This window comes from Microcebus murinus, chromosome 10 (assembly GCF_040939455.1).
Source record: "Microcebus murinus isolate Inina chromosome 10, M.murinus_Inina_mat1.0, whole genome shotgun sequence".
Lineage (NCBI taxonomy): Eukaryota > Metazoa > Chordata > Mammalia > Primates > Cheirogaleidae > Microcebus > Microcebus murinus.
In genome coordinates this window covers 93472504-93488187 of record NC_134113.1, presented here as the reverse complement: position 1 = coordinate 93488187, position 15684 = coordinate 93472504, and the positions used below count along the sequence as shown (strand labels likewise).

The window sequence follows — 15684 nt, the reverse complement described above, 5'->3', positions numbered from 1 at the left end:
TCGGCAGACCCTCCCCATGCTCTGAGCGCTGGTCTTGGCCATTTGAGCCCACGTCTGTCTCTGCAGGAGTGGTGGCACAGGCTCGTGGTGGCTGTGTGTGGGTGCAGGGCTGGGCCCTGATGCCGTTGCCAGGTGGACTGAGCACGGCCCCTCATTACTTACTCTGCAGGCTGTTCAACACTGAAAGTCACTGAATTAACAGAGCTGACAACTCATCTTTTAAGTAACATTGTTAGACTCATCTTTTTATCTTTTTTTAGACTCATCTTTTAAACATGTCCCTGTGAACTAAAATAAAATCTTAAGCACCCTCCAAAAAAAAAAAAAAAAAGATCTAAAGAAGAAAACATCTGGCTGGGCGCGGTGGCTCACGCCTGTAATCCTAGCACTCTGGGAGGCTGAGGTGGGCGGATTGCTCAAGGTCAGGAGTTGGAGACCAGCCTGAGCAAGAGCAAGACCCAGTCTCTACTATAAATAGAAAGAAACTAATTGGGCAACTAATATATATAGAAAAAATTAGCTGGACATGGTGGCACATGCCTGTAGTCCCAGCTACCCGGGAGGCTGAGGCAGGAGGATCGCTTGAGCCCAGGAGTTTGAGGTTGCTGTGAGCTAGGCTGATGCCACGGCACTCACTCTAGCCTGAGCAACAAAGCAAGTCTCTGTCTCAAAAAAAGAAAATATCTGCTGAAAGAACTGACTTAACGAAGCTGACTTCAATCAGATAAGCCACTTATTATGTAACATTGAGCAAGTTAATTATTTCTGTGCTTTTTTCAAAAAAATGAAGATAAAATGAACCCAGAAATTTTAAGGATCAAATGAGTTGATGCATGTAAAATATTATACTTAGAACAATGCCTAGCACTCAAATGTAAACTATTATTGTATTTTTTAAAATTTAAATATATCTGAAGAACACTAAAGGACATGTAGAATGCATTTTATTCATTCATATTCTTGGATATTAAATCTAATTTAGAAATTTAACACTATTGCAATAAAAATAAATTGGCTTTTTAAAATCTAGATACTGACTCTCAAGTTCATACAAAAAAACTATCAAGTCAGCTTCGCTACCACAAGGAACCTGCAAGTTACAGCAAAACCTCAAGACTGTCCCACATTTGTCCTTGCTGGTAGACTATGATGGGTTTATTTCTAAGTAGGATAACCTCTAAAGACGAAATTTGGTAATGTGAGTGAATGTTAATATTTAACATCCCTTCATAACATCTCCACTGTTGTACTTTGCCATTTCTGTTGCAACCAGTCTTCTAGGTATGTACTTTGTATTATATCCTTTTAATGTTTCCCCCTAATTCTGAATACCAACAGCTAACTTATCTTATCAGCAAGGCATTTATTTCTTCACCCTAGGTCTCCAGCTGCTTTTTTTCTATTAGGTTCCCCATTTGGTCACACTCTAAACATGATAGTTGGAGGGCAGATTTTATGTATCTTTGTATCCCGAAAAGAAATGTTAGATCTACATGCATGAGTCATTGAAAGACAATACAGTCCAGAATGGTGGCTCACACCTGTAATCCGAGAACTTTGGGAGGATCAGAAGGATCACTTGAGGCCAGGAGTTTGAGACCTCTTTCTCCATAAAATAAATTAGCTAGACATACAGTCCCAACTACTCTGGAGGCTAGGGTGGGAGGATAATTGCTTGAGCTCGAGTTTGAGGCTGCAGTATACTGTGATGGTGTCACTATACTCCAGCCTGGGCAAGAAGTAAAACTCCCATCTCTAAAATCTTTAAAAATCATAAGACATTAATTCCCTCCTGAGATATTATGAAATATATCTGGTCTTATTCAGTTTTCTAACAGCTAGCTCCTTAAATCCTTGACAACTCTGAAGTGCTATCTTTTGTATGCTCGTAGAGACCTGTGGCTGGGGACTCCAACCTGGGGAGTGGGGGTTAGTTGCCAGAGGAACTAACCGCAGGATTCGAGGGTTGGAACTTTCACTTTCCTATCTTGGACCTCTTGGGGTAGAGGGGCAGGGTTGAAGGTTGAGCTGATAAACCAATGGGCAATCCATAAAAATGCCTATATAGTGAAGTTTCCACAAAAACTCAAAAGGACGGATTTCTGAGCGCTTCAGTCTAACTGAACACGTGTGGACTCCAGTAGGGTTGTTCCCCCTGCATGTCTCCCCTACCCCGCCTTGTGCATCTCTGCCATCTGGTTGTCCATATCCTTTGCCACCTTGGAGTTAAGTGTTTCCCTGAGTTCTATGAGCCACTTCAATTACTCAAAGTAATTGAACCCAAGGAGGGGGTCTTTATAGCTGGTTTATAGCTGACTTATAGCTGCTTGGTCAGAAACGCAGGCAAAACCACCTGGGATTTGCAATTGGCATCTGGAGCGAGAGTCTTTCGTAGGAGACTGGACCCTGTTGCTGTCTCCAGGTAGTGTTAGAATGGAATCAGGGAACACCTAGCCGGTTATTCACTGCAGAATCTTGCTTGGTATGAGGGGGAAAACCCCCAGGTACCTATCAGGGCTGGGTGTGGTGGCTCATGCCTGTAATGTTAGCACTCTGGGAGGCTGAGGAGTTTGAAACCAGCCTGAGCAAGAGTTGAGACCCCGTCTCTACTAAAAATAGAAACTGGCCAACTAAAAATATACAGAAAAAAATTAGTCTGGCATGGAGGTGCATGCCTGTAGTCCCAGCTACTCAGGAGGCTGAGGCAAGAGGATCTCTTGAGCCCAGGAGTTTGAGGTTGCTGTGAGCTAGGCTGACGCCACGGCACTCTAGCCTGGGCAGCAAAGTGAGACTGTCTCAAAAAAATGAGGTAAAACGAATAAAAGATAAAAACCTATTAAGCTCTACTTTTCTACCACTTTCCAGTTTTCACAACTCTTGTAGGAAGTTGATATATCTGTGCCCATATTTTCTGACCTTGCCCAAATGTTTGCCAGTGGGACAGTATCACAAATATTCAGAAAGCCAGATATTTATACTCCAGGAATGTGATGAGGATAAAAATTATTCTTGCTGTGTATTCAATGAACAAGTATAAAATCAAGAACAAGAATTTTTAAAAGGTACTCAAATGTCAATTTTATTGCTTAGGCACACATTTATTTGCTACTAGGAAGTAAAAATACAGCACATCAAAATTTCCTTTCATTACAATTTTTGAAAACCAGAAAATCTAATCAATTAATCTCTAGCCCAAACTACCCAATGTTTCCTTCAGATTCTTCTCCCACAAGTCACCGCTGCAAATTCTTGATGTTGAGTTTTATCGCACTGACTTTAGGTTACACTAAAACACATGGGAATACTTCAGACCTATTGGGGATTCTTTGGGTAAAATCAAAAAGTAAAGCTAAAGTATACTGAAGTTATTCAAATACATTCAAACTACACACATCCCTTATAAATTACTAGTATCAAGGTAATAGGGAAAAGATACAAGAAACAGATATCAGAAATCATAGATTATTAATAGATTATATAATTCAAGATTATTGGTACAATCTATCCTAACAAAGCTTTCAACTTGCTTCATAAAATTACCAGCAAAAAAAAGAAAAGCATAAGAATAAGGTTCATGGTAAAATGGGCAGGATGCCATCATCACATCCCTATTTTAGCATTTTCTTTAGGATCCCATTTGTTAAGCACGCAGAAATTACACCTGCATCTGAATGGTTTACCTCTTGATTTACCCTGAAAAAAAATGAAAGAGGTTATTGGGATATTGCACCCCAAAGAAATGTAACAAACCCTGAAATCTAATGCTGTTTAAGAAACAGGGAACACAAACACAAAGCATGTGGGGGGAAGGGGTCAAAAGCAAAACATTGAGGGAAAAGACTGAAATATGAGTAACAAAGAATGGCAGCTTGTGGATCACTTTGTAATGGTAACAGGTGCAGATTGTCGATAAAAACATTAAGAGCGAACCCTAATATAAAGTATGGACTTTGGGCGAGAATGATATATCAGTGTAGGCTTGTCACTTGTAAAAGATGCGCGCAACTCTGGTATCCACAGCTGACAGTGAGGGAGGCTACGTACAGTGGGGCAGGGAGAATATAGAACCTCTAGGCCGGGCGTGGTGGCTCACGTTCAAAACCAGCCCGAGGAAGAGCGAGACCCAGTCTCTACTATAAACAAAGAAATTAATTGGCCAACTAATATATAGAAAAAATTAGCCGGGCATGGTGGCACATGCCTGTAGTCCCAGCTACTTGGGAGGCTGAGGCAGGAGAATCACTCGAGCCCAGGAGGTTGAGGTTGCTGTGAGCTAGGCTGATGCCATGGCACTCTCTAGCCTGAGCAACACAGTGAGACTGTCTCAAAAAAATAAACTCTATACTTACTGTTTAATTTTTTAAAGGTAAAAATATGAACTGGTTTCTCCAGAGTCAAAAAAAAACCAAAAAAAACTAGATACCCACCCACTGAGGATCCTGAAATCCAGTGTTGTTGTTGTCATCGTCGTCGTCTTCTTCCTCTCTTTCACGCTTCTTGGGAAGAAAGAAGATTGGAAACTAAGATGACTCAAGCATAACAAAATTGATGCATGTAATCAAAAACATTTGTGGCCAGGCGCAGTGTCTCACGCCTGTAATCCTAGCTCTCTGGGAGGCCGAGGTGGGAGGATCGCTCGAGGTCAGAGTTTGAAACCAGCCTGAAGCCAAGAGTGAGACCTTGTCTCTACTATAAATACAAAGAAATTAATTGGCCAACTAAATATATAGAGAATTAGCCGGGCATGGTGGCGCATGCCTGTAGTCCCAGCTACTTGGGAGGCTGAGGCAGCAGGATTGCTTGAGCCCAGGAGTGTGAGGTTGCTGTGAGCTAGGCTGACACCAGGGCACTCTCTAGCCTGGGCAACAAAGCGAGACTGTCTCAAAAACAAAACAAAAAGACATTTGTACCCTTGTAATATTTTGAAATTTTAAAAATATTAAAAAGGAAAGATTACTATTATTACACATCTACCGTGAAGAGTCGTTGGGGAGTCTTAAAAATGAAATGTTTGCAGTGAGTGGCTGCTGCTCACCACTAATTTGAGACAGCCCACTGAGTGCGCTCTGTCACCCAGGCTGGAGTTCAGCAATGCTGTAGCCTCAAATAGCCTGAGCTCAAGGGATTCTTCCACCTCAGCCTCCCAACACGCTGGGGCTAAAGGCGCATGCTACTACACCAGCTAATTTTCATTCCTTGTAGAGATGGGGGTCTCACTTTGTTGCCAAGGCTGGTCTCCAAACTCCTGGTCTTAAGCAATCCTGCACCTCTGACCCCCCCTGCACCTCTGAAGTGCTAGGATTACAGGCATAAACCACTGGGGCCTGGCCTATTATATGAGTGTCACCCCTGCCCACACAACATAAGCTCACCTCAAGTTTCTTGATTATAATATATCGCAGTCTTGCCAGCCTGTTTTTCTGCTCAGATAACAGAGTCCTCACTCCTCTTCTTCTGTAAGGCATAAAAACGCCACCTTTCATAGCCTGGGTGACTGTTTCTTCTCTAGCCGGCGGTTGGGGTTGGGGTAAATCCTCTGGTGGAAGGGAACACATAGTGGCGCCAGCGCTGATAGACAATTTACTAAGGTTCCTTGTTAAAGTTTCAGAGAAGTTAAAAGGCTCTGAAAGAGAAAATTAAGAACGGTTTGAGTTAACAGCAACATCCAGAAGTAATTTGCTCCACATTCAAACTAGGTCTGCTCTTAAGCAGGCTAACACACTGCACGAGAGATGCATCAGGGTGGAAGACCACGCGAGGAACGCACAGTCCCCCGTTATTTTCTCAAAGAGGAAAATCAAGACAGAACAAAATCACTTTTACAGGGGGCACATGGTAACACAGAAGCCCCTTGAACAACATAGGTTTGTGAACTAAAAATTTTAAGGCTCACCCCTGCCCCACCGGCTGACTGAATGGACCCCCCCTTGTGGCCAAAGGAATTTCCTAAAACTAAATTGTCTGCCAAAAAGAGGGAGGTCGGACATGTCTTATGCCCCCCTCCCTTCTTGGAAACATCCTTTGTAACCCATCAGGCCTACCGGTATTCAAGACAAACCTACAGGTCCTCAATTTACACAACAAGTCTACTTCCGGTGGCTTCTCTCTGGTAAACAGCATCTTTATGTTAAAACATTCCAAGCCTTTAGACAAAGCTTCATGTCCTTAACCAATTACAAGCCAAAGAATCTTTAAACCCACCTATAACCTGTAAGCAAGCCCTCTTCAAGATGTCCCACCTTTTCAGGCCAAACCAATGTATGCCTCCCACGTACTGATTTATGACTTTACCTGTGACCCCTGAAACCAAACGAACCTAACCACATCTGAGTCCACTTGCTCAAGGCCTCTCAGGAGTGGCCCCGGTCATGGCCCCCAAATTGGGCTCGCAGTAAATGCCTTCAAAATTATTTTAACAGTTTGGCTTTTTTTCAGTTGACAATTTTGATGTGTTCGGCAGGATCTCAAAGACCCGGGACCGCCTAAGGAGCAGCGCGAACTCGCGCCAGGTACCGGCGCGGCCCTTTTAGGTCCCGACTCCGAGCTTCCCCTTTGATGGAACACGGGTAAGTCCTTCTCGGCTCGACCTCCCAGATTTTGGTTTGATGGTCTTAGTTTATTCTGAGCTAGTTCTTTTCCTAGGAATTGTAGTTTGAGATCCTAATTTAGGTTTGGAGGCGCATTCTAAAGGGTCTTCTCCATTGTCTTTTTTTTTTTGAGACAGAGTCTCACTTTGTTGCCCAGGCTAGAGTGAGTGCCGTGGCATCAGCCTAGCTCACGGCAACCTCAATCTCCTGGGCTCAAGCAATCCTCCTGCCTCAGCCTCCCAAGTAGCTGGGACTACAGGCATGCACCACCATACCATGCCCGGCTCTTTTTTTCTATATATTAGTTGGCCAATTAATTTCTTTCTATTTATAGTACAGACCAGGTCTTGCTCTTGCTTAGGCTGGCCTCAAACTCCTGACCTCTAGCAATCCACAGGCCTCGGCCTCCCAGAGTGCTAGGATTATAGGCGTGAGCCACCACGCCCCACCTTCTCCATTGTCTTTTTATCCTAAAATTAATCAATTGGTTTTTCTGTAAGAAAAATGGGAAATCCTTTAAAAAAAAGAGGAAAGACAGACAAGGAGAATGGCCCATTGGGCATGCCAATTGGTTTGTGGCACCTCAAATTGTAAATGAAGATTCAAAGGCATGCCAGGTTTTCAAGGGGTCCAGCTGGTTATAGTTATTTCTTGTGCACAAATGTTTTTGTTTTTGTTGTTGCCCAGGCTAGAGTGCCACCGTGTCAGCCTAGCTCACGGCAACCTCAAACGCCTAGGCTTTCTATTTTTAGTAGAGATGGGGTCTTGCTCTTGCTCAGGCTGGTCTTGAACTCCTGACCTCGAGCGAGCCTCCCAGAGTGCTAGGATTACAGGCATGAAGCCACCGTGCCTGGCCATAATTTTTCTATTTTAGTAGAGAGGGGAGTCTCACTCTTGCTTAGGCTGGTCTTGACCTCCTGAGCTCAAACAATCCTCCCCGCCTCGGCCTCTGAGAGTGCTAGGATTCACCGCACCCCGCTTGTGCACAAGTTTTTACAAAAGGGCAAATTACATCAAGGAAAATTCAGAGCTGAAATGGTCAACCTACCACTATTAAATAAAATGTCTCAAGCTATTTCTCCTCTTTCCTGGCTATTCTAAAACCTGCTAACTTTTTCTATTGATGTTAAGATAACTCATTGTTTATGGTATTTACAATTGAAAGGCTACCTGGAGAAGCTGCAGACAGTACTAGCTAAATTGCAAACATTGAAAACTCATTTTGAACTGTAAAAAAAAAAAAAAAAGGGGGGGAGTAAAGGTTTTTTAAAAAATCAAAACTGCCATGGAAACTGCTTTACCCAAAAACTTTGATCCACGGCTCTAATTAGGTTACCTATCAGGGCAACTAAAATTTGCCATGTGAACAAGTTCCAGTCTCATCAGAAGAAATTTGAATCCAGCTGTCTTTACAGACCAGTGAGTTTGTGTTACCATTTCATGGCTAGAGTTCTAGGGTAAAATTTATTAGAACTTTGTGTGTATGTTATTGAGTGTCTATGTTTAGGTATGTTGTGTCTGTCCATGTATTACGTGTTTGTGCTTATATGCTTCCAGACTGGTTTAAAATTAAGGGAGTGCTCATAAACCCAAATGCTTCACGGAAGTTTAGTAATCTTGGTAAATAAGCTGTGTTATTAAAAAAAATAGGCCGGGCGGTGGCTCACGCCTGTAATCAGCACTCTGGGAGGCCAAGGCGGGCAGATTGCTCAAGGTCAGGAGTTCAAAACCAGCCTGAGCAAGACCCGCTCTCTACTATAAATAGAAATTCATTGGCCAACTAAAATTATATAGCAAAAATCAGCAGGGCATGGTGGCGCATGCCTGTAGTCCCATCTACTTGGGAGGCTGAGGCAGGATTGCTTGAGCCCAGGAATTTGAGGTTGCTGTGAGCTAGGCTGCCGCAACGGCACTCTCTAGCCTGGGCAACAAAGCAAGACTCTGTCTCAAAAAAAAGTATGTTTTGTAAAAATGTATAGTATGTGCAAAAGTTAGGATAAAGTTTATGAAAAAAATGTATTAAAAAATTTTGGCTAAAACAAAGATTTCTGTCAATATTAATTTTACTCTTAATGACATAATATGCTCAATTCTATAATGTATTATAAAAAGTTATTTTAGTAATTGACCTAAAAAGATTTTATGCTTTGTCAGATAAAACCTAATAATGAGAGCATAGGGATAACTAAAAGTAAATTTTAAAAAGGTTAAGATTTATACCCATAGGCCAGGCACAGTGGCTCATGCCTGTAATCCTAGCACTCTGGGAGGCTGAGGCGGGCAGATTGCTAGATCAGGAGTTTGAAACCAGCCTAAGCAAGACTCCGTCTCTACCATAAATAGAAGGGAATTAATTGGCCAATATATATATAGAAAAAATTAGCTGGGCATGGTGGCGCATGCCTGTAGTCTCAGCTACTCGGGAGGCTGAGGCGGAAGGATCCCTTGAGCCCAGGAGTTTGAGGTTGCTGTGAGCTGGGCTGACACCACGGCACTCTACCCAGGCAACAGAGTGAGACTCTGTCTCAAAATAAAAAATAATGCTTACATTTGCTACAAGTCTACCACTAAACCCAAATATAGTACCTGAATACTTATAAGTAAATTAGTTTTGTGGCTTTGCCTTTGCCATTTTAGATTTTACGTCTCATCTAAAACGTTTTAAAGTGTAGACAAGTGCCTGTCTGCCTCCAGTCCTGTTTGACTTAATATTTAATTGGCTGTAAGCCCCCTTTCAGCTCTTCAGTCCTCTTGGCCAAAGGTCCCACTAAAAGACTAGATAGACCCAGGGCAGGTAGCTAGACCACCCTGGCAACAGATAAGACAAAATAAGAGTTTCGCCATAAATGCTGTCTCCGACATCTTAGCCAAAAAAGAATTGTGAACTAAAATAAAATTTTAAGGCTCACCCCTGCCCCCACCGACTGAGACCACCCCCCCTTGTGGCCAAAGGAATATCCTAAAATTAAATTGCAAAAAAAGTCAGACAGTCCTTATGCCCCTCCCCCTTCTTAAAAACATCCTTTGTAACCCATTAACAGGCCTAAAAGTATGCAAGACAAACCTACAAGTCCTCAATTTACACAAGCCTATGTCCTAAGGCTTGTCTCTAGTACACGGCTTCTATGTTAAAACATCCCAAGCCTTTAGACAAAGCTTCATGTCCTTAACCAATTACAAGCCAAAGAATGAGACAGATCATTGCCTGGGCTAGAGCGCCATGGCATCAGCCTGCCGCACAGCAACCTCAAACCTCAAACGCCTGGGCTCAAGCAATCCTCCTGCCTCAGCCTCCCAAGTAGCTGGGACTACAGGCATGCGCCACCATGCCCGGCTAATGTTTTCTGTATATTTTTAGCTGTCCAGTTAACTTCTAATTTTGGTAGAAACAGTCTCACTCTTGCTCAGGCTGGTCTCAAACTCCTGAGCTCAAATGATCCACCCACCTGGGCCTCCCAGAGTGCTAGGATTATAGGCGTGAGCCACCTCACCCGGCCCCGAAGAATCTTTAAGCCCACCTATAATCAATCTGTAAGCTCCCGCTTCAAGATGTTCCACCTTTTTAGCACAAACCAATGTATGCCTCCCACGTATTTATGACTTTAGCTGTAAAGTACATCTCCCTGAAATGTATAAAACCAAACTATAACCTAACCACATGGAGTCCACTTGCTCAAGGCCTCTTAAGAAGTGGCTCCAGATCATAGTCGTCAAATTTAGCTCACAGAATCTTTAAATTTTAGAAAGTTTGGCTTTTTTCCATTGACAGGTTTGAACTGTGAGGGGCCACTTCTATTTTCCAACCACAGTATATGAAACACTGAGGCTCAATTTTGTTTCCCAAGTGCCAACTATAGAACTTAGTATGTGTGATTTGGGGGACTCCTAGAAGCAATCCCCAGAGTATACCCAGGTCTCTGGAGTGGTTTTTAATGTTCACTTACAGAGAATGCACTCTCTCCCAGCATGACCTACTATGCACTCTGGAGCCCTGTGAGATCGGCAAATAGACCCCATGTGCAAGTCCCTCCCAGAATCCTCATTAAGCAAACGTGTTAAGTTGAAGTGGTTTAATCATCTCCAGTTAGGCCTAACTTAGGTTACCCAGCTCCTTCATGGTATCAAGATTTTCCCACTCAAACCCGATTATTTTGGGAAATCAACCACTCATTCTTGCCTCTTCCCATCCAAACTATCACACATATCCCATAATACCTGTATCTCATACAATAAGAGTTATCATGACCCCTGTGTGTGAAAGTATTAGTAATATCAAGGCCCGGGATGATTCACCTTCTAGGGCCCATGCACATGGCAAGGCGGGTTTCGGGTGGTGGAACCGTCCGGCACCCGAGGCAGATCCGAGGCGAGGCACGATCAGACATTCTGTTCATGAACCCCTCCTTCCCCCCGAGCCTCACGACCGGGATCCTCCCCTCCAGACACAGACGCCGCGAGCACCGGAGGGCGGCGCGCTTCCGCCCTGTGGCGCCCGCCTGGGGGCGTCTGCCCCCCACCGCGCCCGCCCGCCCTCAGTCAGGGTAATGGGCTTCCAGGCCAGGCTGGGCGGGCTTCCGGGCCAAGCCAGGGGTGGGCACCGCCGCCCAAACACAAGAATTCCCCCACAGCAAGATCCGGGAAATGGCCCGATCAGCGGCACTTCAGAAACAGTCTCCAAAGAAAGCGGCGTCCGGTCTGGCCTGGCGCACCAGCGATCTACATGACAGAGCGCCCTCGCCGCCCCTTCCCCCCAGGCCCCCAAGCCTCCGGCCTGTCGATTAACATTCCTAAAGAGTAAATTCAGCTGGAAAGCCGGCCTCGAAAATGTGGTCGAGAAGCCGGGCGCCCCAGCTACTCTGGAGGCCGAGGCGGAAGGATCGCTTGACCTAAAGAGAGTTCGAGACCACCCTGGGCAGGCAATACAGCGGGTGAAAAGAGAAAACAGCTGGCAGAGATAAGAACTGAGCTGTGAAACGAGGGGTACTTCTTTACTAGATACACATTTTTACAAAGAGTATGTATTACTTTCTGAATAAAAGTATTGCTAGTGATTGCTGAAGTTTAAAAAGAATTTTTTTTGACAGAGTCTCACTCTGTTGCCCGGGCTAGAGTGCCTGGCGTCAGCCTAGCTCACAGCAACTTCAAACTCCTAGGATCAAGCGATCCTCCTGCCGCAGCCTCCCCAGTAGCTGGGACCACAGGCATGCGGCCACCATGTCCGGCTAACTTCTTACAATTTTTTTTTTTTGGCTGTCCTGCTAAATTTCTTCCTATTTTTATTAAGAGACGGGATCTTGCTCTTGGCTCGGGCTGGTTTTGAACTCCTGAGCTCAAAGGATAGGCCCGCCAGAGTGCTAGGGTTACAGGCGTGAGCCAGTTTGTGTTGCTTTTTACGGTCCCTGTCATGTATTGCTGACGGGGAAAATATTGACCCTGTGAGGTTATGAGCCACGTTCTAAGTTCCCAATTGCTCGTCCCCCCCCCCCAAAACTGGTCTTCGAAGTCTTAAGCAGACAGGGCGCGGCGGCTCACGCCTGTAATGCTAGCACTCGGGGAGGCCGAGGCGGGAAGATGGCTTGAACTCAGGAGTTCGAGAGCAGCCTGAGCAAGAGCGAGACCCGTCTTTACTAAAAATAGAAGAAATTAGCGGGCCTCATGGTTGCAGTGAGCTACAGTGACGCCACTGCACTCTACCCAGGAAAACAGAGCAAGGATGTCTCTCAAGAAAAAAAAAAAAAAAAAAAAAAGAGTCTGAGGTCTTCCTAACCATAGCTAACAAATGCTGCAATTCCAACACACGCATGCATGCCCCCCCCCTTTTTCCCCTTCTTTGAGCCCTTTTTTGCCACTGGAGGAAGTTACATCCCCTGCCCCTACTTTGGTTTGAGGTTTTCTTAAACGGATTCCTCCTGCAATGACTGAAGTTAACATAAAAAGGGGCATCCTTTTGACTTCCAAACCCCCTGTAGCCAAGAAGGACGTTATCTGTCTTACCTGCATTGCCTCGAGAGTTTTCTTCAGTGAGCATGTAAGACTCGGGGGTCAGGTCTGAGGCAGGCATTTCTGAGAAGTCCATGGCAGTCTTGTCACAGCGGTAAGGTCCCTCTGGGTCTCTGGGTCTCAGCAGAACGACAGGAAACCTGGAGGAACCCTGTCGCTCAGAAAGAGCGGGAGAGGCCGAGCTGCAGCAGACGGTGCGGGGAAGAACTGAACTGACCGAAAACTTCAACTCCGGTTTCCTCTTATACTATCGATAAGCCAATCTTCCAAGCTATTTTAATGTTAATGATCCAATGATTAAAGGATAAAAGGATTCAAATGATTAAAAGTGAATGGGCGTAGTTTGGACTGATAAGTCTTCATCTGCTTTGCATTAAAATAATCACGTTCCCGCCCGGGCGTGGTGGCTCACGCCTGTAATCCTAGCACTCTGGGAGGCAGAGGTGGGCGGATCGCTCAAGGTCAGGAGTTTGAAACCAGCCTGAGCAAGAGTGAGACCCCCGTCTCTACTATAAACAGAAATAAATTAATTGGCCAACTAAAAATATATACCAAAAATTAGCCGGGCATGGTGGCGCACGCCTGTAGTCCTAGCTACTCGGGAGGCTGAGGCAGGAGGATTGCTTGAGCCCAGGAGTTTGAGGTTGCTGTGAGCTAGGCTGATGCCACTGCTCGCTAGCCTGGGCAACACAGTGAGACCCTGTCTCAAAAAAAAAAAAAAAAAAAAAAAAAAATCACGTTCCTTGTCCAAACTACTGGAAAAATTTATCTAGGGCCTCTTTAGTGGTTCTGTCTCCCTAAAGCTGCCTTAAATATGAGTTTGTTGTTTCCCCCAACCCAAACTCTACTCCTGGAGAAGGATACTGGTTTGTGAACTGAGTTTAAGTGTTCTAGTGCAGAAAGAATGGCAATTTTCTCCCCAAGTGCCCATTACCTCCCAATTAAGTTAAGAGAAAGTATCCTTAAAGCTTTCCTTGCCAGAATCATCTTAAACATTTGGAGCCTGTTCCACCTTGTTTGCTACTAAGGGAAAGTAGAGGAAAAATAAACAAATAGCCGTTATGAACACTTTTTTTTTTCTATGCCTGCCCTCACATGAACACTTTCATACTTGCTATTTTATAGGCATGTATTTATTTTTGATCTATAATTTTAGTTTCATAGACTATAAATTTAATTGTATCTAACATTTCTGAGCAACTGAAATTAACTAAATTTATAAATTCCTACTCCCTCTCCACCAAAAAGATACCTGTATGAATTCTGGCAAGGCTTTCTACACATGGCTCATGTGGGAATAGAAAAGAAAAGAAAGGAAGAAAGGAAAAAGAATTCTGGCCAAGAGTACCAACATTAACCACTGATTATCTGCAGGAGGTGAGAGAACAAGCCCCCAGCTGCCCCTCTCTTTTCCCTCTTATTCTTTCCCATTCCCTCTTTAGCTGGAAACTGAGAAAATACTCAATGGCAATCTTGTTTGGTTTTGGTAAAAAGCTAAAATTGAAGTTATGACCAACAAATATGTTTATAGTGGCTAAGAAGCCATAGACATAGGTCATGTCCCCACTCTATTCAAATGGTTCTCAAAAATGTGGTCTCCAGACAGGCAGTATCAACAGCACCTGTTTAACTTGTTAGGCGAATTCTAGAGCTCCAACCCAGACCTACTAAATAAGAAACTGGGGCCCAGCAATCAATGCTCGTTAAGCCTCCCAAGTGATTCTGATGTGTGCTAATGTTTAAGCAGTCCTGCTTCATAGCCCATTGAACTTTCCACTCCTGTTGTCTCCCTCTTGCCCTGGGGACCTCTCTGAGATCAGTCTGTGTGAATTCCATTTAAAAAGTGAATGTGAAAATTCAGATTGTAGGAGATTTATGATTAGGTGAGACAGCAAAAACTGCTGAAAAAGACTCTTATTTGAGAAATTCAGGTTTAATGTTTAAAAAGGTGAGAGCCTCATAGCTAGAGAAAGAAATGGGACGTGGGTGGTAGAGTTTCAGTTGGCTTCAACATGGCAGAAACTGGGCCAAAAGAGGCAGAACATAAAATTACTGTGAGGATGGTTGACAGAGCACAAACTCTACATGTTTTAAAAGATCAGATACAGATAAAAATGTTTAAAAATGTATAACTTAAAAATTATGGGAGGACGTTGTTTTGACTGAGCTCCTGCACTAGGCCCCAAACAGAGCAGACCAAACAAAAATGAAGTCACTCCTGCTAAATGCCACATAAACTAAAACTTTAGGGAAGCAGATCTCCAAACCGACCAGTTTTTCCTGAAAACAGAAGATTCCCGTCTACCTGAGTCAGTGTAATAAGGAAGTCCCCTATGCTTTACCTCTTACAAAAAAGTAACTTAATATAACCTAATGTTAATGAATCCATTTTTTCTATCGTTCTGTTTTCTTGTTCCAATCTTAGGAAACCCATTCTTCTGCTATTGCCCAGTGGGAGCTCTCATTCTATTTTGTAGAATGGAAGCTGCCCCAATGATGAATCGTAAGTAAAAGCTAATTCGATCTATAACTATAATTTGTTGTAATTTTGCCTTTTGACACAACTTTCTAGTTAACATGTTCGTTCTTTATGAAAGATGAGAGACAAAAAGCCAAACAGAATGAAGTAACTTGAAAAAAACACTATAAAAGAACAGGGCAAGAAAACTATCACTAATTTTTTAAAAAATCTTTTAATCTTTTTGAAACAAACTGGATGTTCAAGAAAGGAAAACTCAGAACAAAAAACAAGCACTTGGAAATTAGAAGTTCATACTAGAAACAAAAAAACTGAAGAGGACTTGAAGAAAATCAAAGATATTTCCTTAGTGAGTAGAGTAAAAACACAAAGATGTAAATAAAAGAGAAAAAAATACAAGAAAATGAGAGTCTAGGATCAGGGATTAGAGTGGCTTCAGATTCCTTAATAACATTAGGCCTGGCGTGGTGGCTCAGGCCTATAATCCTAGCACTTTGGGAGGCCAAAGCAGGAGTAAGCACCACTTGAGGCCAGGAATTCAAGACTAGCCTGAACAACATAGTGAGACCCCACCTCTTAAAAAAAAACTGGCTGGGTATGGTGGCATGTGCCTGTAGT

At 43.6% G+C, this 15684-nt stretch overlaps 1 protein-coding gene across 1 annotated transcript; it reads right to left on the bottom strand.

The window, feature by feature from the left end:
* Positions 1-3360: 3360 nt before the first annotated feature.
* DPPA3 (developmental pluripotency associated 3) lies at positions 3361-11025 on the bottom strand. Its single transcript, XM_076007857.1, has 4 exons — positions 10881-11025; positions 5373-5623; positions 4428-4496; positions 3361-3693 (listed from the first exon to the last, which is right to left on the bottom strand). Exons 2-4 carry the CDS (start codon positions 5553-5555, stop codon positions 3601-3603), a joined length of 345 nt encoding a protein of 114 aa, XP_075863972.1. The 5' UTR covers positions 5556-5623; positions 10881-11025; the 3' UTR covers positions 3361-3600.
* Between the last annotated feature and the right edge of the window lie 4659 nt (positions 11026-15684).

What these genes read in the sequence shown, in the direction of transcription:
- DPPA3 (XM_076007857.1), bottom strand. Translation starts at nt 5,555, where the DNA reads ATGTGTTCCCTTCCACCAGAGGATTTACCCCAACCCCAACCGCCGGCT. An exon ending in TTATAATCAAGAAACTTGAG is followed by an intron (nt 4,497 to 5,372) that starts GTGAGCTTATGT and finishes TTTCTTCCCAAG; the next exon opens with AAGCGTGAAAGAGAGGAAGA. An exon ending in GATTTCAGGATCCTCAGTGG is followed by an intron (nt 3,694 to 4,427) that starts GTGGGTATCTAG and finishes ATTTTTTTTCAG; the next exon opens with GGTAAATCAAGAGGTAAACC.